Here is a 24247-nt window from a genome sequence, read left to right as displayed (position 1 = left end):
GTTTATGTTTTTAAAATGCAGGTCGACTGTTGAATTCCAAAACATCACATATATCTGTTTTATGTACGCTTAAAAAGTTGTGTTTTTGAGTTATAATATTGTTATACCTATAAGCTAACTATTTATGAAACTTTGATCATAACTTATTACCACTTTTATTATTTGCTAGCCTCAGCGTTAATGTTAGAAGTTTTATTTCTAACGTTAGTCTTGTGGGTTCTCTATTCTAATAGCTCTTGTCTAATGGGCTAATATTTGCTATTTGGGGAAAGCCTTATAGGTGATAGAAGACGCTGTGCCGGTCTCTAGCCAGTAGGAAACACATCGTCCTTGCCAGAAGACAAATACGTTTGTCTCGTATCCCGCTACCAGCAAACACCCCAGCTAACCCCTTCTCCCCACGGTCTTATCTATCATTGTCTCATAAAGCTGCACACATAGCTAGTCGCCATGTGGCGGTCGTTTGTCCTGGTCAACATAATACCCTGGCTCCACGGCGATATGGACGTTACGTGGGCGTAATTAGAGAGTGTGTTGCTTAAGGCACGACACTGGCGGTGTACTATCGACATCCAGCAGATCTTCAAGGTCTATTGTTGAGACCTTTGCTTAGACAAATCTCCCACACATATATGTGTATGTAGTAGAAACACTACCCTTATGTCTTTCAATAATAAGATAATTAAAAACAAAATATAAGTTTGAATGTGCTATCTCAGCGAGACGCTGTTGGTGAATTTTGAAAAGATACTATCTTGAAATCTTGTTTTCACGTAGTAGAAAACATAACAAAGTGTCCCCGTACATGCTTTTCTCTCTTTTCCTTCCCCACCTCCATATCGTTTTCTCTTTTCCCCCCACATTGGCGTCTGTGTATAGGGTGGTATGGCTTTACCCCAGCCGCCCTTGACATTAGACTACTGTTTCTCTGTTACATCCCAGCCGTAGGTAAAGTTTATCAGGAGAACTGGCTTGTACATTGAGACGATTGTAAAGCCGTAGGGTGTGTTTGTTTTCTACAGCACTCACTAGATGTCTAGTGGAAGTGTACCTTAGCGTTTGTACGCTCACCGTGTATCCAGTACGTCTTCTGAATGTGTTGTGTACGTGTTCAGCCTTAGAAATCAATCGGTCGTTGCGTGCACCGGCCATGTTATTTCTCAGACTGGTATGTTAATGAAGTTGTTATTGAGGGCTATTCCCTGAGGAAGGGAGAGAACTGTTTACAATCACTTGACCGTGCACACCCTGCACTTGTCCTTCCCTCCGTTTGTTTTTTTGCTTGTTGTTTGTTTGGGTGGCTGCCCCTGCGCCTCTCACCTCGCTTACGTGTGTGTGCACCTTTTGAAGGTGCTGGTCGTGATTGGGGTATCTGATAAAACGGCCGTTTAATAACGCGCTGCCGGCGGTTGCAAGTGCCATTAGTTAAATATAAAGGATGTTAATAGTTTTGAAATAAAATTGTTTTTTGGGTTCGTTATCTCGCCTGACAGGGGTTCTAAAAAACTTGCACCGCCAACCCCTTCAAGTTCTGTAAAATAAAGAAATAACATTTTAAGTTTCTTGTTCATTGGAATTTAGAGGATTAAAAACTTGATTTTTCTGAGTTGAAAATTTGTTTTTCTTACACTAACAGATATTTTTAAAAACTAGAAGCAATTTCCGATGTGAAAAAAGGCCTCATTTCAGTTAACAGACATTAACACCCATCATCTAGCCCATCACATCCATTTCCCTATTACGTACTAGACTTACATTAGACCTTAGTAGGCCGTGTGTGCTAAGGCTGTCGTCTGTGTAGTGTTACTGGTTTCTGGTTTGTCTCACGTGATTGCATATTTCCTGGAAGGAAATCACAAGCACCTCAATCCACTCCCTCTTTTAATGGTTTTATTTTTGGTTCTATACCAAACCATTCATTATACTTCATTTATCCCTTGAACTCACGCAAGCTTTTGATGGTTCACACTCGCCTATAAACGTTGAACACAATATAGTCGTTTATTTTGATTTACCTTCAATTGCATACTTGATTTAGTGTAGTACAGTGTTGGTTTGTAGCCGGCCTCGCCCCTGCATGTGGCCAGTTTCTCGCACACATGTGGTCAGCCTTCCACCCCCCCCCCCATACATTCAGTTTGTGGCGAGCCCCGCCCCTGCATGTGGCTTGTATATTGCTTTAACTGGCACCATTAATAATTATTTTGGCCTTTGTATTACACGTGCTATTTTACCATTACTTGATCAATAGTTTGTAAGCATATCTACTGTTAACCCCGTGTACTTGCTCTTATCTTGACTAGTAAATTATACATTTTTCGGTAGATTGTATCTTCTTCAGTAGGTTATTTCTTCCCCTTTAGATTATAGATCTCCCCTATAGATTGTGCTCCCCCCCCCCCACCTCCCCAGCTGACGGGCTGCCGTTGAAGCCAGCAATGTTTGACTGCACATGGCAGAGCCAATCTAAGACATCGCTAAAGGCTGGCGGTATTCCTCTCATGTTTGGTGTTGACTGTAGGAAGTGGCCGGGTCCCACATTCATGGCCCGCTGCTGTGGGGGGTCATTTCATCTAATCTTCAGCTCGCCGCCTCAACACTTGGACACACTGTGACACACCGTCTTGTCATTTCCTCACTCGCATGCTTCAAATGCTTTTTGAATATCTCATTTTTACACCATTAGCTGGTCAAATATTCACGCTCGTATGCAGTTTTTATACATGACGTCTCACTTAGTGGTTACTAGTCTACAATATTTTTTCAACAACAAAAAGATGCCATGGAGGCGTGCGTAAAGGATCTGACTCTCCAATATTTTCCAACAACATATTGTGATGTAATAAGACAATAAAAATAAAACTTAAACTCATTTTTTTTTTTGCGGTTGTAGCTTCTTTGTATTACTTGTATTATTATTATTATTATAATGTGTTGTGGGCTGTGATTTTTGTTTTCTAATAATAATCCCGTCCCCAGCGGCCTTGAAAGCCCTGCGACTTTTTATTTCTCCTGTTGTAAACTGGTTTCTTGCCACGCGAGAATACCGCGACGTTTGCCTTACGACTCGAACCTGTTGGCAGACTAAGAATAACGTGTTTATATTTAACTTTTTACTTTTTTAAAATGTTTTTTTTTAAGCCCGAATACTTTATTACGTTAACTTTTGCGCGATATCTTGGCAGTAGGCGCGAAACATAAATTAATGGAGGCGGGTTTTTAAAAAAAAAAATTTGGTGGGGGCTGGGTTGTAACTTGTGAACACGATTCTTGCCAGATCGTTACAGTATGCTTGGATGCCGTGGTGGGAATATCTTATTGGCAGCTGCTGGTTGATGTCAAGATCCTACATTCCAGGATCATGTCCTGGTCAATTAGCCGGTGTAACGTCTGTATCCAAGTTTTGTACCTAAATATTTTATCACCTTCTTTACTCCACCCGTGTGTCCGTGGGGTTGATAGTGTTAGTTGTGTACGTAGGGAACAGTATCAGAGAACCGATGTAGGTTTTGGTAGCATTTATGTTATAGGTGAGTTAAAAACTGACAGTTATGGTTACTGCCAAAACATGGTCGTCAGTAGGTCTAAATGTTGTAGGCTTGTTGAAAGCTCGGTTAGGCTAACTGCCAGAACAATATGCCGATTTGAAATGGGGTCAAACAGGAAGTAGGATGGTAAACGTTAGTCAATGTTAGAATAGTTTTTTTTTGTAACTTACTCAAGACTACGTGCGTTTACACAGGTGGGTATGTTGTGTATGTAGAGACAGAAGAGTCGAATACACACCACACTGCCGTACACACAATCTACCCGACTTACAAGTTCAGACACATTCTAGTGGCCTACCTAAGATTTTGTCGACCAATCGTGTTCACTCTCCCATTTCAAGCAATCTGCTCTGTTCTGCGTGATACCCAAATTATGTAAATAAAGTGCTGCTCATCTATCACTCTGCTCATTACAACCTCTTAAGTTTATTACAACAAACGGACATTTATCGGTCTGCTCATACTTTCAGTTTGTGGCCAGCCTCGCCCCTGCATGTGGCCAGTTACTCGCACACATGTGGCCACTAAACTGGCCAGCCTCCCCCCCCCCCCCATACATTCAGTTTGTGGCCAGCCCCGCCCCTGCATGTGGCCAGCCTCTCTCCCCTCCCCCATACATTCAGTTTGTGGCCAGCCCCGCCCCTGCATGTGGCCAGTCTCTCCCATACACCCTGCCATGTTGACCTTATAGGTGTGAAGTTTTCCCCTAAAACGTGCCCCTAGTTTGTGTTGTCTCGCCTCGGCTTGGCGCGGCATGCCTGTCCATTGTCCCGTCAGCCCGTGTTTATGTTTTGTCTGAGGTACGCAGATAGTGACGTGAATGTCGGACTGTGGAGAATGCTCGAGTTATTTCTCTGGGTAAGCTGGCTTTCTCTTCTTGTCGCTCCGATTATTTCTATTGTATTTTTAATTAAACTAGCTGTAACGTACATTACCAGCTGTAAGTTTATAAACGCGTTATTAAAGTGCGTGTCTAGCGGTTATTTATATCGCAGTGTGTCGCCTTCTGTCAGAACAATGACATCTACCCACATATACCGTAGCGACACTGGACTGATACTGAGGAATTTGTCATCTCTTGACACATATTTAGTTTCATACAATGGGATCAACGAATTTAAAAAAAAAATTCTTTACGGCTGTAGAATCTATTACATTATTCGTTTTCGGGTACATTTTTTTGTTGAAAAAAAAAGTAATGATTATAAGGTTATCCTATACTCCAGCCTTTGTATAGTTAATGTCTTAGTAAGAATATTTACATGTTGCATATTTAAACATATACCCCTAATTCTCAATCTTATTATTGTGTTTGCTAATTAGTCATGCAGCAAACGTTACATTGTACCCTCCCCTTACAAGGCTAGTACTGTGATAACATGAGACCCGAGTGTTGAGTCGGCTTATCTGTGGTGCCGTCTACATCAAAGAGACAGATAATACAAATCATAGGCGGTCTTCTTTAATTGAACGTGTCTTTTGTGATTACCACAAACAACGTATCACTCGGGGAGGGGGGAGTCGCACATTCTTATGATGATTTGTGACGAGTGGGAGGAAGGGTCAGAAAATATGACGACACATTTCTGTATTTAAAGTTGTTAGAAGTCCAAGTTTTTCCTATATTATGGCGTGTTTGAAGATTTTTTTTTGTGCGCATTGTAATTCAAATTGATCAATGTACTCAGTGTTGACTGAGCTCAGTAAATATTTAAAAAATATATCTGTTAAAAATATTGCCATTTTTAGGGGGCTGTGGGCTGAAGTCTGTCGTGATTTTAAAGGGGGGGGGGGGGGGGGGGGGGTGACTTTTGTGCCTATGTGTGCCTATGGAGAAAGGGGAGGTAAAAAGTAGTTTAAAACATGACGTTTTTTTTATGGATGACCCCTTTGGTAGTACAAAATGTTATGCCTTGTCTGCCTTCCTTTTTCGTGATTGGAATAAAAGAAAAATAATTCCTTACTCGTTTTTAGACAGTACAGCATGGTTTGTCTGTGGTTTTAAGGGGAGATGTTTGCAGTTTTAAGTGTTGCTATTGTTTTTGTTTTAAGTATCCTAGAATTATTGACATAAAGTTGGATATTTTGACATTTGCTATGTACTTGTCTAAGCTCTCTAACTTTAATTAATGAGGATTTTATTAATTGTAGTCCTCTGTGACTTAATTTATTATTCTCTGCAAACAAATAATATTTTATCTGATATTCTATTCTTAATCCTAGTCTGTGTCTCCTACATTCATGTTTCATAGGGTGGCTATCAGTAACCTACTTATTTCTCTTTTTTGGGGGGATTTCCCTCTGCTAGACTTAACAGATGGTCATTATGTAGACTTATCAGGATACCTTTGAGAATATGGGTAATTTATAAATCTCCCTGGAAACATAGATAATTAATAAATAATGTAAGCATTAATTAGCTAGTAATACATGTATTTGTATAGTGGGTGTAAGGAAAGACTTTTTTATGGTTCTGTCTGTTACTAGTTGGTTAAAGGATTGATGAATTGTTAATTTTGTATTTTACAATTTGATGAGGACTAATGAGGTGTTTGTTTACCAAATGGTGTACTGATTCTTGCCATGTTTATTTGTGTTTTTTGAGTGCTGTGAACATCACTTTGGTAAAAATCCAGTTTAAATAGAAAAGCCAATTTCCCAGTAGAAAACAAACAGTAAAAGTGTCTTGAAGGTGTTGTATAGCTGTGTGTGTGATGTAAGCAATTAGCAGCTTGCCTGGCCAGGTGGTTGAGTGTAGACAATAAGTACAGAGAAGGTTCAGTTGGCTGGAAATAGATCAACCACATTAGAGTAAAGGGGGGGGGGGGGAGGGGTTGGTGATCTGGGTTAGTTCGGAACACTTTGCTCTAGTTTTACTTGCTGCCTACAGAGTGCTCAACCAGAAACACCAAGGGTAACTCTAAATCAACATTAGTAGCAGGGAGGTTTAAAATAACATTACCCTGGAACATGAGATGTAGGGAATAATAGAAGGAGAAAATGAGAAAGACATTGAATGCCTGTAATCTGTGATTTTGTGCCTCCAGTCTACATCATCAATGTTTATCTTGGTTTCATCACAAAACCTTTTTTTTTTTTCAAGCAGATAAAAGTTATTCATAGCTGCATTCTATAATGTTTAGCCATACCATGACTCAGTGTGTGGAGGTGGGAGGGGTTTGTCTGTATGTTGGTCTAGTTTGATGCTTCAGATGGAATCAGCTGGCTTGTTTATTTTATTGTATTACAATCAGCCTTTGTATTTATTGTGGCAATATCCAGACCTGGCTAGTTATTTTTTGCTGCAACATTACTTCAACAATTCTCCTTCTATTCATGTATACATTTTGATTTTTATAAGCCATACATAGCTGATATTGATATTCATTCACTGCAATCCATGACTAGCTTGGCCTTGAAGTTTATGATTATAATCTCTATATATGCCATAATAGTGACAAAATGTCAGGAGATTTTTATCACTTTAATTTTTAGTGCACTTAAGGTTTCCTTCAGTTGCCTGGTATAGGTAAAGAACATAGTTGAATTTGTATATTACAGTATATTGACATGGTACTGGTATGTTTTACAGTGTACACATTTGAGGAGAGTAGATGACTGGGAATTCTTGTAACACTTACTTTTTGTTGTTGTGTGAACAGTTTTTTTTTGAAGAATCAGTCCATTTATCTTTCTTATTGTTTTCTGTGTCTGACTTGTCAGTTATCATGACTTGCAGCTTTATAAACAATGTTCCTTTATCTCAGTAAACAATCTTGGGCGTGATAATGTATTTTCTGTGCTACTCAGTACAATTGTAAGTTTTTTTTTTAAACCTCAGCATATCAGATTAAGTACTGGCTTACTGTTTACATCATGCCATGCAATGTTAAGTTCAAGGTGTTTGATTATGGCTATAAAATAAAGGATCACAGCTGTTGCGTTTATTAGAATCAATTTTTCAAAATGTTTTATGATTTTATTCACAACATACTAAAACATAGAGTGAAGATATTATCATAGCACTAGTTTGTTTTAAATAGATGAAATGATAAGTGAGTTAGCTAACAATGGAAAGAGGATGGAGAATAGGACACTTGTGCTATCTCCCACTCCACCAGCACTAACTGCTTGAAGTGCAAATGTTTACACAGAACATTTTCCTGCTATAGCAGACATGGTTACAACTCTTTTATAAACAGTGCATTCAAGTGGTGGCTCTTAGAGGGGAGAGAGAGAGAGAGCTCTTATTTTTGTTATCTCACATGTTTAGAAATCTAGTTTACATTTAGGTTTATATTTTAATACTGCTTTAGTTTAGAATAGTTAGATTTTAAAAATTATTTTCAATTGTTTTATTTTAAATACCTAATTAGTTTCATTATACCACTTCACATTCAATTTATTGATTTTTAAAAAAAAGTAGATTCAATATTTGAACAATAATAAAATACTGCTCAACTCTAAAAAATTTCTCTGTATAAGAGAAGTATGGTTCTAAGAATTCAAACTATCAATGTCTGCATTATGTTTGTATACGATTCAATTTGTTTTATTATTTTTTATCTTATTATTATTGAAATCCCATAGTTCTCTTATGTTTCGTTTCACTAGTTTTCACTAATTTTTACAGTTGCTCTTTCTAAAAGCTTGACCTAACTATTAACATTTGTTTTTTCAGTACCGCAAATTGGTGCTATTCCGTGTGGTAATTGTCTTACATCAATCATTACTTTAGTAGCTAACTTTACCATCAATGTTTTGTTTTTTATTGTACATACATTGCAGAGCTTCTTTGTAATGCAATTAGATATATAAAGCTGGAAACTTAATTAACAAAATTCAGTCTTTTAATTACATATTGGGTTGCACAAACTTTAAAAGATTTCTTCTCAGTGTAAACTTTTTTTGCTTTAACTGTTTTGCTGAATTTAACATTTTAAAATTATAATTCTTGAAAAAAATTCCATCATAAATAATTTAAGAATTCTTATATTAAAAAAAAATTGTTTAGGTAAAATACTTTTTCTATTATCCATAGAGAAATTTAAACTGGTTAAGAAAATTCAGGGGAAAAAAGTGATCTGTTTATTACTCAGATTTTATTTCTTTCTATCTTTTTTTACTTTCCATGTAGAGATTTTAAAGGTCCTATGGTTACAATAAATTTTACTTTTTAAGTATTTGTAAATAAAAAAATTGTCTTTAAAGATGTTTTTATATTCTTTTTGTGTTGGAATTTTAAATTGTTCTGTACTTTTTATGCAGTTCATTAATCAGTTGCCTTATTTAATTTAAAATAGAATATTTTTATCCTATTTGATATTTGTTTTTTTTTTTCTAATGAAATAATTCACCATAAATCTTAAAACTAGAATAAGGAGGGCATGTTAGTTTAAGCTAAATCCACACTTCAGGATTTGTCCACAGCATTTAGTTAAAGGAATAGTTTTAGCTTTATCCACCACCTAATGAAGATAACACTATAAATTATGTAACCATTTTATCCTAGTCTGCTCCATGTGTTGCCATCCACATATTAACAATCAGCCTTGACATCTGTAACATCAGTGTAAAACCTCTCATCCTTTATGTTTACTTGTCTGTTTCATACACTAACAGCTTTTTAAATAGTTACGTTCATTTTCATAATACAAAACATATACAGCACACATTTTGTAGGATTTCATTTGAAATACTAATACTTTTATATTACTGTAGTAGCGCCCAATTTAACATTAAAACATGCTTATTATTTTTTGTTGTATTTCATGTATATTTAATCACAGTTTATTTGTAGCATTTAACCCATGCTTATTGGTAGTTGTTATAATAGTTTTTGACTAACATTTAAAATCACAAATTTAGTTTAACCCATGCTTATTATTAACTGTAATTGTTTATTTACATTATTTGCTTTAGCTTTAAAATTTGTTTTTCATTTACAAGTTAATTTCATTGTCTAATTTTTATATTCAAGCTTACTAACTACTGGTTTTATTTTTAATTCAAATGTTTGAAAGTATACCCAGTTAATCCTATAATTCTTCTACAAAATATTAAAATTTCAATACTAAATTTTGTATTAAAACTTTTTAAATATAATTCAAATATACCAATTATTCTAACACATTTTAACCCTAAAAACCTTTTGACTGAGTTTTACAATTGAATATCACCATGAAATCTTGTATTGGTCAACATTCTCATATAAACTACCACAGTGCATTGACTGCACTTTGTAGCTGTTTCACAACTGACACACAATGTGTTAGACTGTTTGATACCATTTCATTGTTTGTTTGTCTCCAGGGAGGTGCCGGAAACAATTCCTACCATGAACTTACACAACGCCTGGGGCTGGAGGGAGACATATCTGAGGCTGACTTGCAACAGAGGCTGGAGGAGATTAAAGAATATTTAAAAAAAGAAATTAGAAAAGAAATGAAGATCAAGGTAAGTTTGATTAGAAAATCTTCCATAGGCTACTCTGTCACCTGTCTTGTGAATTTATTTTGGACAACTCCATTAAGAATAGTTGTTGCTTTACCAGTAGTTTTCTCTTCAGCTATCTTTTCTTAGCCAATGGCGAGATTCTTGGCTTGTTTGGGCATTGTTTAATCAAACCAATATGGTAACTGGAAAAAACAAAAAAAAAGTGTGCAAGGGCATTTTGTTTTCTAAAATCCATTTATAGACATTAGCAAAGAATGACCACATGTACATTGTAGCATATTAAAACTTTTCCACAAAAATATTGATACAATTTAAGTTTATTGAGTATAATTTGTGTTAGCACATTTTTCTGTATGCACAGTTTTTTGTTGCTTAGTTTTCTGGGAACCACCCAATAAATTCCAACTGAGAACTTAAAGCTTAGTGCTTTGTTTAGGATAATCCCTCAGTTGTAAAGTTATCTGATAACGAAAGGGTTATTAACTGTGCTCATAAATATAGTTATTATTAAAAAAGAATAAACTGTGTTCCTAACTGAGTAGGTTTATTTAAAGACAAGTAACATTGTGTTTTGTGTTTTAGGAAGGAGCTGAGAAGCTAAGAGAAGCATCCACAGATAAAAAGACCCTCCAGAATGTAAGTAGCATTGTCAAGAAGGCCAACACCAAACTTCAAGAGCTGCACCAGGAACTGCAGGAACTCAACGCTTACCTGCTGGTCACAAACACAGGTGCACTAGATGCAGGATCTGAACATGCTGGTAGGTTGGATGATACACATCTCAATACCATCTGTTTACCTGTGTAACTATACCTGTCAAGAAGTGTCCCCTTTTTTATAACCTGTTCTGTATTTTGTTTCTAGATGGCATCAAATCTCCAGAGAAGGGGGATAATCAGCTTGATCAGAATGTCAATCCACGGCTCAAGTCTTTACAGAAACAGATGGATATAGAGCTCAAGGTTAGTCAGACTAGTTTTTTTTTTCTATTCTTTTCAAAATCTGAATGTTATAAAGAAAATATCTATAAAAAAAAATTTCAAGTTAGCAAAAGTCAGAGTTTTGTCCCTTGAACAGGTGAAGAATGGGGCAGAGAACATGATAACAATGTACAGTACAGGCTCATCCAGAGACAAAAAAATGTTAGCTGAAGCCCAGCAAATGTTAAGTGATGCCAAAACCAAGATTGAGATTATTCGTATGCAGATGCTCAAGGTGGACAGCGCTGAAGTCAACAGTAGAGATGGTATGTCACTCACTTTCACTTCCCTGGAATTCCTATACAAAACATTTTTTTTTTATAATTAACAAGAAAAAATGAAGACGGTATTCCTTTGAAAATTAAAAGAAAAATTAATTATTTATTTTTTACAATAAAAAGAAAAATTAAGAAATTAAATTTTGAATTAATAATTAATTTGTCCTTTTTAAATTCTCTTGCTGTGTTGTGATTAGCTTTTGGTTATAAGAATTAGTTAAAATGGGGAAAAAACCTTTCTTATCAATTTTTCTAATCTCATATTTCAGTAGTAGGTAGCCATGCATGTAGTCCCATCCAACCCTTCACCCCCCCCCCCCCCCCCCCCATTGCATAAAGAGAGCGTTGTCTAATATTTTATATTACAAAGAACATCCCAAATAAATAAACTTGATCAGCTTTTTAACTTATCAACTAACATTTAATTACAAAGAACATCTTAAACAAATAACCACTATTCTGATCGGGTTTTCAACTTCTCATCAGCTAAAATTTAATTACAAATAACTATTCTGTTCGCCCTTTTAATTTCTCATCAGCTAACATTTAACTACAAAGAAACTAAAAATTTATCTACACTACATCAAATATTTTTTTTTCCTGAAGGCAAGGCTAGTGAAATTCTATCCCCACTAGACCTGAGGTTAGAGGAACTTCGACACCACATCAAAATAGAGTCTGCTGTAGCAGAAGGTGCCAAAAATGTTATTAGAACTTTACAAAACTCCAAATCTGAAGATAAAAAAGCGTTACGAGAGGTAGGTAGCAAGTGTGTTTGTGGTTCTAAAACATAACAAAGATCTTTCATGTAAACTCAAATTCTTCAAAACATTTTATGTTAAGGTTTTTTACCCGCGAGTAATTCTGGATAACAGGTGTTTAAGTTGTGAGTCATATCCACTGAGCAGTAGGCCCAGTAATTGCATTTTGTGTTTTTGTCTAAAGCCTAATTATTTCCTGATTAAATACGTTTGCTATTTCCATCATTATGTTTTAAGTATTGTTGTTTTTCTAAGTAAAATACATAAGTATGAAAAGATAAAGATTTTTCATTCCAACCTATATATTCATCCCAGTAACTTTGCTCTAATAACTCGTGTTCTGTTTTTTAAATCCGTGCCTGGATCCTCATATAATTTCCCATATAATCATATTTGAAACAAATTAGTTGATACAGATCATATTTCCCTGTTGTTTTATTTTTTTCTTCTATAAAACAAGCTCCTATTTTATCTTTAGGCTCAAACAAGACTAGGGGATTCAAGTATGAAATTAGATTTGATGAGAATGTCTCTTGAAGAAAGACTGAGTGAAATGGAACCAACCTCTAGTAAAGCTGTATTGCTCAAAGAAGAATTAAGTGAACTACTCAACTCAACCTATGTCACACAGAACAGATTTACCACCAACACACAACGTAGAAATTCCAATTATTTTAGCAAGCCTGCAGCATTAACAGGGAAACTGGAAGTCAGGTAACATCAGAAATTTGCATGTATTACTGGAGTAAAGCACTTTTTCTGGCCCAACATGTTCCCCGGGTAGTTGAAGTAGAGTTCATCAGTATATTAAAGCTCAACCTGTGAAGGGAATGGTATATTAACCTCGGTGCCTTTACTAAACTTAGGTACCCTGATGTAGTAGTAGTAAAACTCAGTTGTACTGGAACACAAGTATTATGGAACTAGACATTTTGGGCTACTAACCTCGGAATGAATCCATCAAGTACCCTACCCAACATAAATAAGAGTTAAACACTAAGAATGTCTAATTCAATGTGTTTGAGCTTATCTTATATTTTCCATCATGACGTAAACATTTACAGGTTGGTTGGTGTTCAGGGTCTTCTAGAAGACATCCCAGCAAGGCGGAAAGACAATCTCCAGCTTTTGATGTCCAGTCCTGGAGAGAGTCGGAGTTTGTTGAGGCGAGGGAGCAGCAAAATGTATAATATTAAAGATGAAATCACAAGTAAGTCTACATTTTAAAATATCATTTACACTAGCCTTCAACATTAGCATATTTTGTAGATAATATGATATAAGTACTCAAAATCATAAGCATAGAGATAAGATCTAAGCTCTCAAAATGGGCTATATGTGGTAATAATGTTTTTGTCATCCAGATGAAGTTATGTGTTGTCTAAAGCTAGACAGCCAACAAGTGTCCCAAACTTCTTGGAAACCCTGCAGTCAGCAGTGTTGGGACCATAGGAGCTCTATAGACCTTGACAGGGTAAGCTGGTTTGGTCATTTCGATGCTCTTTGTTTTACTTCCTACTTTGGTACTTTGCATATAATATTTTTTTTTTTACTTCAATGAAATAATTTCACTTTGTTTCTTCTACTAGTCAAGGGAATTAGAGATAGCAATATACTGGCGAGATTGGAGACAGATGTGTGCTGTCAAGTTTTTAAGGCTTGAAGACTTTCTAGACAACCAAAGGCACGGCATTACATTACACATGGAACCTCAAGGGATTCTCTTTTGTGAGGTAAAGTCAAACGTTTTAGTTTCAAGTACAAATTTAATTTTAAATTTCATTTGTTTATATACAACCCTAGCTTTATGTTTGCTTTACTTAACAGCATCCAATTTTTATTTATTCAGATCACTTTCCTGAACCCAACATTATCTAGGAAACCAAAGCTACAAAGACAAAGAAAAATATTTCCAAAACACAAGGGTAAATAAATCTTAACATAACTTACTGGAATGTGTGAGACAGTATTACAAGTGCTTCAGCTCTTTAATGCTATAACATTCTTCTGTCAATGATAAGACTAAAAACGCATCACATCTAGTCCAACTCTACAAATAGTACCTAGAACACATGAGCTATCTAATGCTGTTTTCAATGACACTTGCTCTCACTGAGTTAAATTGATTTCACCTGATGTTTTAGGCAAGAACTTCCTACGGCCCAATGAAATGAACATCAATGTTGCAACATGGGGTCGGCTTATGAAGAGGTCCTTGCCTGCTAATTGCTCAGACTTGAATGAATCACGAAATCATCAACAAGAACCAACACCTACTTCCCCAGGTAAACCAAACTTGGTGCATTTCAAATTAATCTCACTTATATAGCGTATATAAATAATTAACTACATTACAGTTTTAAAATTTAACTTTAAAATATAATAACTATTTACAATCTAGTTTGCAATTTCAAATATAAAAGATCAAGTCATAGTTCATTTTTAAAAGTTACATGAGTAATATGAACTACTTAAACTGTTTACAATCATTGTTTTTTGTCTAACACTTAAGCTAATGATGGCTGTAGTGTTACACAAACTAACTACTCAATGGTACCTCCTGTGAAAAATGATTGAATAGGCTGTATTATGGGTTGTTTAGGCATAATGTCCCAGGACCGAGGCCCGCCCATCTCCCAGATCAGCTTTGAGCCACCTGAAACAACAAAGAGAGCCAGAGAAACAAAAACAAAAGAGGAGACAGATCAAGATGCCAGGAGAGATAACTTAGTGGCAGAATTGCCAGCCCCACTCCACCACTCCCACTCATACTCATCCCATCAGAAGAGAACACATTCGAATGAGAGAGAAGATGTCCAGGTGTGTTTACATTCTATATTCAAACATTCAAGAACATTTTAAGTAATCTTAGTTAATTCAACATTCAAGCAAGTTCTTAGTACACTGTTAAGCTAAACTAACATCATAAGGTGCTCATCAGAGCTGTATGGAGTCAGGTGTGTCAAACATACTCTAGCTGAATTATAGACTTTTGGGTTAGCTGTCATGCTGTCCTAATTATGGATGCATAGTTTACACAAACTGAATACTTATGAGTATAGGTTAATATTTTTAGTGTTAAATCTAAGCCTGTACTTGAAACATTATATTTTTTTTCTTCTTACCAAGTCATTTCTTTTTTTTTGTGTTCCAGCAAGCACTTTCAAATTTTGATTTTCTGGGAGAATCAACCCCTAACACATCTTCAGGAGAACTTGATACATCAAATATACAGTCACCAGAGGTGCCGCACCAGCGTAGACGCACCCCCACCCCTCCACTTCCTCCCACACTTCCACCACCCGCCCCTTCATTCCTTCCACCAGCTATTCCAGAGAAAAGACCAGTACCACCAATACCCCAGTTGGTAAAAGAACCAGAGTACGTTTTTCTGTTTTTGTCTACAATTATCAGAGGGTAGCTTTAATGGTATTGAAAAGAACTTATTATAAAATACCAGACATTTACACAAAAAAACTACATTGTTTGTTAACTTCAAGGAAAAAATGTAAAAAATTTTGCTTGCCATATTAGTTGTGTACACTAGTCATCTAACCTACTTTCTCCTGTTCAGATTTACAGGGCAGAAAATGAAAATGGATGATTTCCGTCCAATCAGTGTACTAGGTAGAGGCCATTTTGGCAAAGTAAGTTCTTTATTTAGATTTTTTAAATGCTGCATATATTTAAATATCACTATAAAATCTTAAAATAATTTGAAATAAAATGAGTAGTTTGTATCATTTGTAACCTAGTAGTATCTAACATTTCTGTATCTTTACAGGTTTTATTATCTCAATTTAAAAAAACTGGAGAATATTATGCTATCAAAGCTTTAAAGAAAGGGGACATAATTGCAAGAGATGAAGTGGAGAGCTTAATGTCAGAGAAACGTATTTTTGAAGTTATAAACACCATGAGGCATCCATTCTTAGTCAATTTATTTGCATGTTTTCAAACCTCGGTAAGTTCAACCACTTAGGATGGATTTTGGCTTCTTTTAAAACTATTTAGAATTAGTATTAAATAGGTTTAGAGTCAACCATGTGTTTAACTTACTTACTTACTTAATCCTCATCACTCCCTGTGGAGTATAGGGCGACATCAAATCTCCGCCATTCCACTCTGTCTTGAGCGAGCCACTTTAGTTCATGCTTGGTCTTGCCAGTAGCCTGCACTTCTTCTTCCATCTCTCTCCTCCATGTTCCCAGTGGTCTTCCTCTCTTTCGCTTTCCAGGCGGAGTCCACTTCAGTGCCATGTTGGGGAGCCTTCTTTTGCTCATGCGTAGGACATAGCCCAGCCATCTCCATCTCCTCATTCGAACCTCTGAAACAATGTCGTTTAATCCTGTCCTTCGCCATATTTCCTTGTTCGGGACTTTGTCGTCCCACTTTATTCTGAGGATGCCTTGGAGGGATCTTCTTTCAAATCCTCTAAGTTGGCTCTCTCCTTTCTTGTTTAGTTTCCATGACTTAACATGTGTAAAAATTATGATTTTGTAGGACAATTTGAGCTGTATACTACTTTAATTAGTAGAAAAAAAGATTAAATTATATTTACTTTTATCACAGCACTTTTGAACTTATTGAAAAGATATGCATTTAATTTATAAGAGCTTCATCTTATTATTCAAAGAGCAATATATAAACATGTAATGAGCAGGATACTTTATGTAGCCAGTGTTAGTCGACCACTGCTATATTTAAACAATTGTTTGCAATTTGATTCATCTTTTGTCTGATTTCTGTCCATCCAGGAACATGTATGTTTTGTGATGGAGTACGCTTGTGGTGGGGACCTGATGATGCATATTCACAATGATGTGTTCACTGAGCCACGCACTGTGTTTTACGCTGGCTGTGTGGTTCTGGGCTTACAGTACCTGCATGAGAACAAAATTGTTTACAGGTAAAATATTGTTCCTTGTGTCTGGGAATGATTGAATTGTAAAGGAGTAAGACTAATGGCTCAGAGAGTGTTTTAACTCCATGGGATTCCATGGTTAAATTATATCAAGTTAACATGAGTATTAGTATTAAAATTTAAAGGGGAAGAGTACTTAATTCTTCCTTTTTACATTTGTTATGAGTAGATTTTATTGGGAAAAGTGGAGGAACAACAAACAAAACGTAACAATTTTTTTTCAGAAGTGAACTGTGGTCAATTTTTTTTTTACATGCATTTATAAGTATGAATTGTTGATCTGTGGTTGGCTGTGTGAAATAAAAATATTGCTTTGTCATGGTATGGAGTATTGCATGAACTTAAGTTCAGTAGGTTTGGTGAAAACAGAAAAATAATTTGTCTTTGTTTAAACTTGCAAGGTAACAACTTTCTGTCTGCAGAGATTTAAAGTTAGACAACTTGCTGTTAGACTCTGAGGGTTATCTTAAAATGGCTGACTTTGGTCTGTGTAAAGAAGGCATGGGATTTCAAGACCGCACCAGCACGTTCTGTGGGACACCTGAGTTCTTGGCGCCAGAAGTTTTAACAGAGACATCCTACTCCAGGGCTGTGGACTGGTGGGGGCTTGGTGTTCTCATCTATGAAATGTTGGTTGGAGAGGTAGGTAGTGGTTTCTTGCTCACCACTACAGCTTGTGGTTCATACCTGCAATATCATACATTTTAATAGCACTAATGCATTCAAAGGTTTTTTTAAGGATAGAGATTGAATATTTTCAATGCTGTGTAACAGTTTAATATCTGTTTTTATCTTGAACTTATCTGTGCTGTTATACTTGAATTAATTAAACATCACTGATGTAGGCTTATTTCTTAAAGTATTTATTGTGGGGTTTAACATTCTCTTTTTTTATAAACATGAATTAGCCAGTAAAGTGAGATGCTGTTCCGTTTTCAGTCTCCATTCCCTGGTGATGATGAAGAAGAAGTGTTTGACAGCATAGTTAATGAGGAGGTTCGCTACCCAAGGTTTCTTTCAACAGAATCAATTGCTATTATGAGGAGGGTAAGGATAATTTTCTTTTCATGATGCAATATAATTAATACAACAGACCAGGGTTAATTAATATAATTATTTCTAGAGTAATTCACTCACATAAAACTTACGCTGAACTTTAATCAACTCTACAAAATTTGAAAACAGTGCCCAGAATTCAAAAGAAACTATGAGTTGTTTATATTTATTTAAGTTTATGTTTACATGTTAAAACTATATGCATATTTTTCAACAGGGCTACAATTTGACTATAAGATATTTAATAACCTATAGTTTTTATTCATGATTTTAATTAAATTGTTTAATCCTGCTTATCCTGAGCACCGAGAAAAGTTTAGTAGCAATGCTGTAACTGTAAGTGAATGTTGTAAAGTTTAAAAGTTCTCATCTTTAACAAAGCTGCTGCGCAGAAATCCTGATCGTCGCCTTGGCTCTAGTGAAAGAGATGCTGAAGATGTGAAGAAGCAGGCATTTTTCAGGGTAAATGTAACAGTGTCCACACCCTATGTGGCTCATCAGTGTGCCAAGTTTACAAGCAGTCAGATATCTTGTTAATATTCCATGCCGTGTTCCAAGATATCTGGGTGATTGTGGATGGCAGGCGCACTGGGTCACATGGGTGTTGTAGTTACTTCTATATGTCGATGTTGATGTGTTCTTGTTTTCCATCCCACCACCCGGTGTAGCTAATGAGAAGAAACCCAGACAAAAGGCTGGGTGCAAGTGAGAGAGACGCAGAAGATGTTAAGCGCCAGACATTCTTTCGGGTAACTTTGAGAATGACTAGTGGGCTAACAGTGTACTGCGCCTTGCACCCACATACCTATATGCTCAAACCATGTTTCTAAGTGTGGAATGAGCTTATTTAATCTTTTTTATTTATTTTTGATGATTGCTCTCAGTGGAAGTATTTTATCACTTTCTTCTCATGACAAACTAGTAGCTGGGTTTTCTTAACAACCTGTATTAATTGATGTATTTTAAGGTGTTGGCATATATCCAGTAGAAATATCACATAGATATATTATATACACAAAACAATAGTCATTGCAAATTTGACAGAATTTTATCCATGCATTTCTGAAAGCAGTAGTTCACAATTTTACTATAACTTACATCATTTAATATATCAAATGTTAAAACTGCATCCAGCTGTTTTATTTAAGTCTATAGTAGCTACAATATTGTATATTTCCCAGTCATAGTGATTAAAAATTTGTTTTAAATTAAAAATTATTTTAAAAATGCTATAAATTATAAAACAGAACAAAATTAGAAGCATTAAAGTTAAATGCACTTCTGTAGTAGAAACTGTTGCATGATCTGTAGGTGGTGTTTAACTTGTAGTAGATATATTTGGTTTTTGGATGTATAACGATGCAATAAGGCTCTAATTGCATGGATTTTTATGTATGTCAAGAACAAAAGTTGTGCTGTTAAAACTGCTGATTACAGAGTAATATATTAAACAAATTTTGCAGTTTTACTGATAACAGTGTGCTGTTGTTTTGAGAATAATTTTAAACTAAAAAATCACACCAGAATATCCTGGAGTTACAGAAATCTTGTGGACAAGTTTGTTTCTATTGAGCTAAAGTTTTACGTTTTCAACTCCAGCTCTAGTTTCTTCTTGTCTGGTCTTTCTTAGTTCAGATATGCAAAGTAGATTTAAATCTTTATTCTTAATGAGCATGTTATTAGAATGTTGTAGTCCACAGAATTTTGGAATGGAAAATGTTTTTGTTGTAAAATGCTCTAGTGTCATTTATTTGTGTGCAGTATCTGTGTTAAGTGTAGGAAATACATAAACTTTTAGACAATTTATATTTGTCATTTGCAGTTCCACAATTTTAGTTGTTCTTTTGTCTTAATGGAACCAACCTGTTATGCGATAAACTCACTTTGATTTCTTTGCCTAATGTTACCCTTACTACTGTTACAGAATGTCAACTGGAATGATCTCCTAACCAAGAAAGTCAAGCCACCATTCACTCCCACAGTTGTAAGTAACTTTACACTCAGTCAAAAGTTGTTGGTTAATATTTTTTTTTTGACGCTTTTTGCCTACAGAGAAGGGGAACTACTCCAGGAAAACAATATGGTTGTGTCTAAGTTAATTTTAAAAGATAACATCTTACTTCACTAAAAACCATAATATAAAATCCCTAAATGAAAAAAATTGCATGAAATTGTGCTTTTTGAATATAATTTGTACATACAAATTATAATTTGTACGTACTAATTACTATCACACAAATTTTACATTGTTTGCTGCAACATTAGTAAACTAAAGTTTTAACTGGGAAAATCCAAGTATGTTGTAAAAATTAGTTTAACTTTTCCTCATTTTTATAAGAATATCCAACAAAATCCCACTACGAGAAAAATTGTATGAGGGGTTTGCTGAGTTCTAAACCCCACTGAATTGTGACATAAAGGGTTAATTACCTATTAATAATAGATTAAAAAAAATAGTTTCAATAGGATAGAACTGGTAATAAAGTATAATTTCATTTTGCAACACCAGAAAAACATGGAGGATGTCAGCAACTTTGATGAAGAGTTCACATCTGAACGTGCTGTACTGACCCCACCAAAAGACAGGCGACCTTTGAACTCAGCTGACCAGAAGCTATTCAGAGACTTTGACTATGTTGCGGAGTGGTGCTGAGAAAGCCAGTTGACATTTGTATCTCTCCTCGCACACATTTATATCAGCATTGAAATGTATATCTTGGTACTTTCTGCATGGGTCTCTCTTTCTCTACTAAATTTCCATAATAGTATTTTTTTTCATGTTTTTATTTTTTTTCCCCTCGCAAATTTGATTGTATGTCCTTGATGAAGTTTTTGTTAGTCTTTAACATTTCTTGGTGGGGGAAAATAATTTCTAAACCCCCATCAACCTCATTCACTCTCCATAACATTCAGGAATGTGTGTAGTTGTTTCAAGGATTTATTGTTAACTTTTGGTTTTAGACTGTACACTGTTATTTTTTGTTAACTTTCTACTCTTTGTAAGCTCTCAAATGTTTTTACCTGGTGGAATGGTACATTTCATTCCACATAGCAAAAGTCTGATTTTATGTTAAATGTTTGGTTTTTTTTTTAAAATCATTCCTACACTAGTTAATGTTTAATCTGATCTTTAGTTTCTTGTGGCTTTTGGTCCTATGCAGCTGGGAATCAAGTTGTGTAACTCTTTCTTCTTGTAGTCATTCAATGAAATAAAAACTTTTTACTAATTATAAGATGTGGTTTCTACCATAGTTACCATGTTGACTTGACACTTAGTGATGAAATATTTGACATTTAGTGATGAAATACTTGACATTTAGCTGTGAATTATTTGACATTTAGCTGTGAATTATTCGACATTTAGTGGTGGATTATTCGACATAGCCATTGTATTAATTTTATATATTTAATAATGGTATATCTAATATTTACTGATGGCATATCTGTTATCTAAGTGAGGGAATGTAAAAAGCTGGTGTAAAGAAAACATAGGTATGGAAGCCAGAATTTCAGTCAATGTATTGGCACCCGAAGACAGCATTATCATTTGCTTCATCTGATGAGATAAATAATTCACTAACAGGTTGCTTGATGTTATTGTTTAGAGCATTTTTTAAAATAAAAAATTGTGGGCCACTACTTTGTCAGTTAAGAGCTGGAAAGTGCAGAGCTATTTCCCTGTTAGAGGCTAGTACAGATTTATGACATGACTAAAAAAAGTGCAGTTATCTCCCTGTTAGAGGCTAGTACAGATTTATGACATGACTAAAAAAAAGTGCAGAGTTAGCTCCCTGTTAGAGGCTAGTACAGATGAATGACATGACTAAAAAAAGTGCAGAGTTAGCTCCCTGTTAGAGGCTAGTACAGATTTATGACATGACTAAAAAAAAGTGCAGAGTTAGCTCCCTGTTAGAGGCTAGTACAGATGAATGACATGACGGCTGTAAATGATGTGTCTGACATGACAGATGCCACGTGTGTTCTGTGTAGGGCATTTAAAACTTAACCTGTTGTCTCCAGCACTTGTGGGCTGGTGTCAGTACTTCTCTGTTTAGATAGGCAAAGTCTACTTGGTGACTTCTACATTTAGCTCAGCATTGATGTGGCTATTTCCCTTTCTGTAGCAGGCTATAAACCTTTTGTATTTTACACAGAATGGGTTATGAAACACCAGCCTGCTATTATTGCATTATACTTAGACAAGTCTCTTGTTGGCCCTAATAACAAATTTGTACTAGTTCAGTTTTAATACAGAGTGACTGGACTTGGAAATGTTGAGTACTTATTTATTTATATTTCATCTTTCATCATCTAGGAACAATTCTTTAAGACACAAATTCAAAGGTGTGGGGGATTAGATGTACATAGGTGTGAATATAGGTGTACATACCTTCATCTGACATTCTACCTGAGATATTATGCTCACCTGTGCTACACTGGCTGTAAGAAAGTCATCTGTTATCTTGATGTTTGGCTTAATCCACATTACACATCTCAGTTGCTTGTGTTAAATCTTGACATTACTTATGAAATAACTTTCAAATCTTTCTAAACTTTCATTCAACAAAGCATTAGTTGTAAAGTGGGTGGGTGGGAGTATTAAATATGTAGGGGGGGGGGTGGATAGACTTCTATTACACTAGTCATTGATAGGTTTTTGTTTTGTGTTCTTTAGACAAGTTAGGTCTTTGAACTAGAAAGTAGAGACAGCAAACCAATATAGACTTCTGAGAAAAAACAAACTTTGTCCAGTGAAATAGAATTTATCTATAAAATTTGGGCCACTTGACTAGAATATGGCCCTTTGAAGGCCACTAACAGACTCTAGTTACGTTGGCATGATAACACCAATGATTGTATATAATTTGGTGTATAAAATAATTCTCATTGAAATATTGTAAACTTTTATTCTTGTATCATACATTGATTGAATTTTCACTGTAGAAATATGTTTTACTGACTTTACAATACATTTTAAACTGATGCCTTGTTGGAATTTGTGTTGATTGTATTTTAGTTTTGTTGTTGTAAAGCAGGGGTCTCCAAACTGCGGCCCGCGATGTCCCCTCATACGGCCCGCGGCGATCTTTTTGTCCACGGAAAAAAACGTTTGTTGGTGATGGCTGAGAAGCTTTGCCCAGAAAAATCAAAGACACGCCTGGAAGAAACTGGCCCCCGAACTGAAATTTGATGGTTAATGATAATGCGGCCCTCGGACTGAAAAGTTTGGAGACCCCTGTTGTAGAGTATTTGAATAATGGGTAAAGCTGAATCTTAAGTCTTCCGTGTGGGCTGGAAAGGTACTTTGCTTACACAGCGATAAACTGATTAACTATACTTCACTAGCCCTACAGCCAATAAGGTTTGAATGTTTTGTTAGTAAAGAGGTTTCTTTTTTTTCCCTTTGAATAGACATTTTAAAATATTAAAAGACCATAAGCTGAACAATATTCAGTCTACTTATAAGTCATACAAGTACATCAAACCAATGTATAGCCTACACATAATGTGTGTGCTTTTAAAATCATGAGCATTAATGAAAATATGCAAACTAATAAAGTAGGCTACAGAAACTTACTTCGTTAACCGTATAACATTTCCCTCATCCTCAGGGCGGAGCCCCCTCCCCCCCCCCCCCCCCCCAGTCTGGGAAGAGGCTCCAAACCTCGATAGTACTTCTTGGCTAATTTTTTTCACAAATTACTTGTGTGTGGGGGGGGGGGGGGGGGGGTTATAGTTCTTAACGAGCTACTGACAGTGTTTTAAAGCAAATATATTCAGTGGCAGGATTGGTACTATCGAATTCACAAATTATGAATTACTGAAAAGTAGAAAATAAAACAACTAAATAGCGGCGTATTATATGCCGCGGGTCGGCTCGTTAGGTTTTAAATTACAAAATTAATGCTGTGTAAATCATTTTATTTTATGTCCTTTTAAAAAGAAAACATATATTGTGCATAAAATAACATTGTTGGTTTGACACAGTTTTAGGAGCATCTAATACTATCATCCCTACAGTTTATGTTCATTGTAGCGAACATTTGAAGCAGTGAGTAAACTTGCTGACTAAAACATAAATGTTTAATTACTTAATGATTACGTTTGTTATTTAATGTAACGTAAGATTATCTTTACCGGAGATAACGAGAAAAAGCAATGATTGAACTGAAATGCTTTCAATACACATGTCAACTGCCCAGACTGCGCTTTTTAAAAAAAAAGAACATGCACGTTATCAAGA

The 24247-nt window shown here is 35.5% G+C and overlaps 1 protein-coding gene across 1 annotated transcript; it reads left to right on the top strand.

Annotated features, from left to right (window-relative positions):
* Nucleotides 1-4341: 4341 nt before the first annotated feature.
* Nucleotides 4342-22987, top strand: LOC131955127 (serine/threonine-protein kinase N2). The gene is made up of 23 exons (XM_059319102.1): nucleotides 4342-4406; nucleotides 8230-8256; nucleotides 9861-10004; nucleotides 10587-10764; nucleotides 10869-10966; nucleotides 11082-11250; nucleotides 11869-12020; nucleotides 12502-12737; nucleotides 13088-13233; nucleotides 13388-13497; nucleotides 13613-13756; nucleotides 13873-13948; nucleotides 14168-14308; nucleotides 14626-14843; nucleotides 15178-15404; nucleotides 15598-15670; nucleotides 15808-15987; nucleotides 16781-16932; nucleotides 17370-17589; nucleotides 17887-17994; nucleotides 18385-18465; nucleotides 19928-19987; nucleotides 20513-22987. The coding sequence occupies exons 1-23, from the start codon at nucleotides 4386-4388 to the stop codon at nucleotides 20654-20656; spliced, it is 3105 nt and encodes a 1034-aa protein (XP_059175085.1). The 5' UTR covers nucleotides 4342-4385; the 3' UTR covers nucleotides 20657-22987.
* The last annotated feature ends 1260 nt before the right edge of the window (nucleotides 22988-24247 follow it).

The sequence above is a fragment of the Physella acuta genome, unplaced genomic scaffold (assembly GCF_028476545.2).
Source record: "Physella acuta isolate Inbredline_101_S28 unplaced genomic scaffold, ASM2847654v3 ptg001056l, whole genome shotgun sequence".
NCBI lineage: Eukaryota > Metazoa > Mollusca > Gastropoda > Physidae > Physella > Physella acuta.
Note: the sequence above shows the minus strand (reverse complement) of the source record. Positions and strands in the feature narration are given on the sequence as shown.

Bases quoted from the DNA above. Each gene is read 5' to 3' on its own strand.
- LOC131955127 (XM_059319102.1), top strand. From the start codon at position 4,386: ATGCTCGAGTTATTTCTCTGG. The intron at 10,967-11,081 runs GTTAGTCAGACT...TCCCTTGAACAG, and splicing joins AGATGGATATAGAGCTCAAG to GTGAAGAATGGGGCAGAGAA. The intron at 15,405-15,597 runs GTACGTTTTTCT...TCTCCTGTTCAG, and splicing joins CAGTTGGTAAAAGAACCAGA to ATTTACAGGGCAGAAAATGA.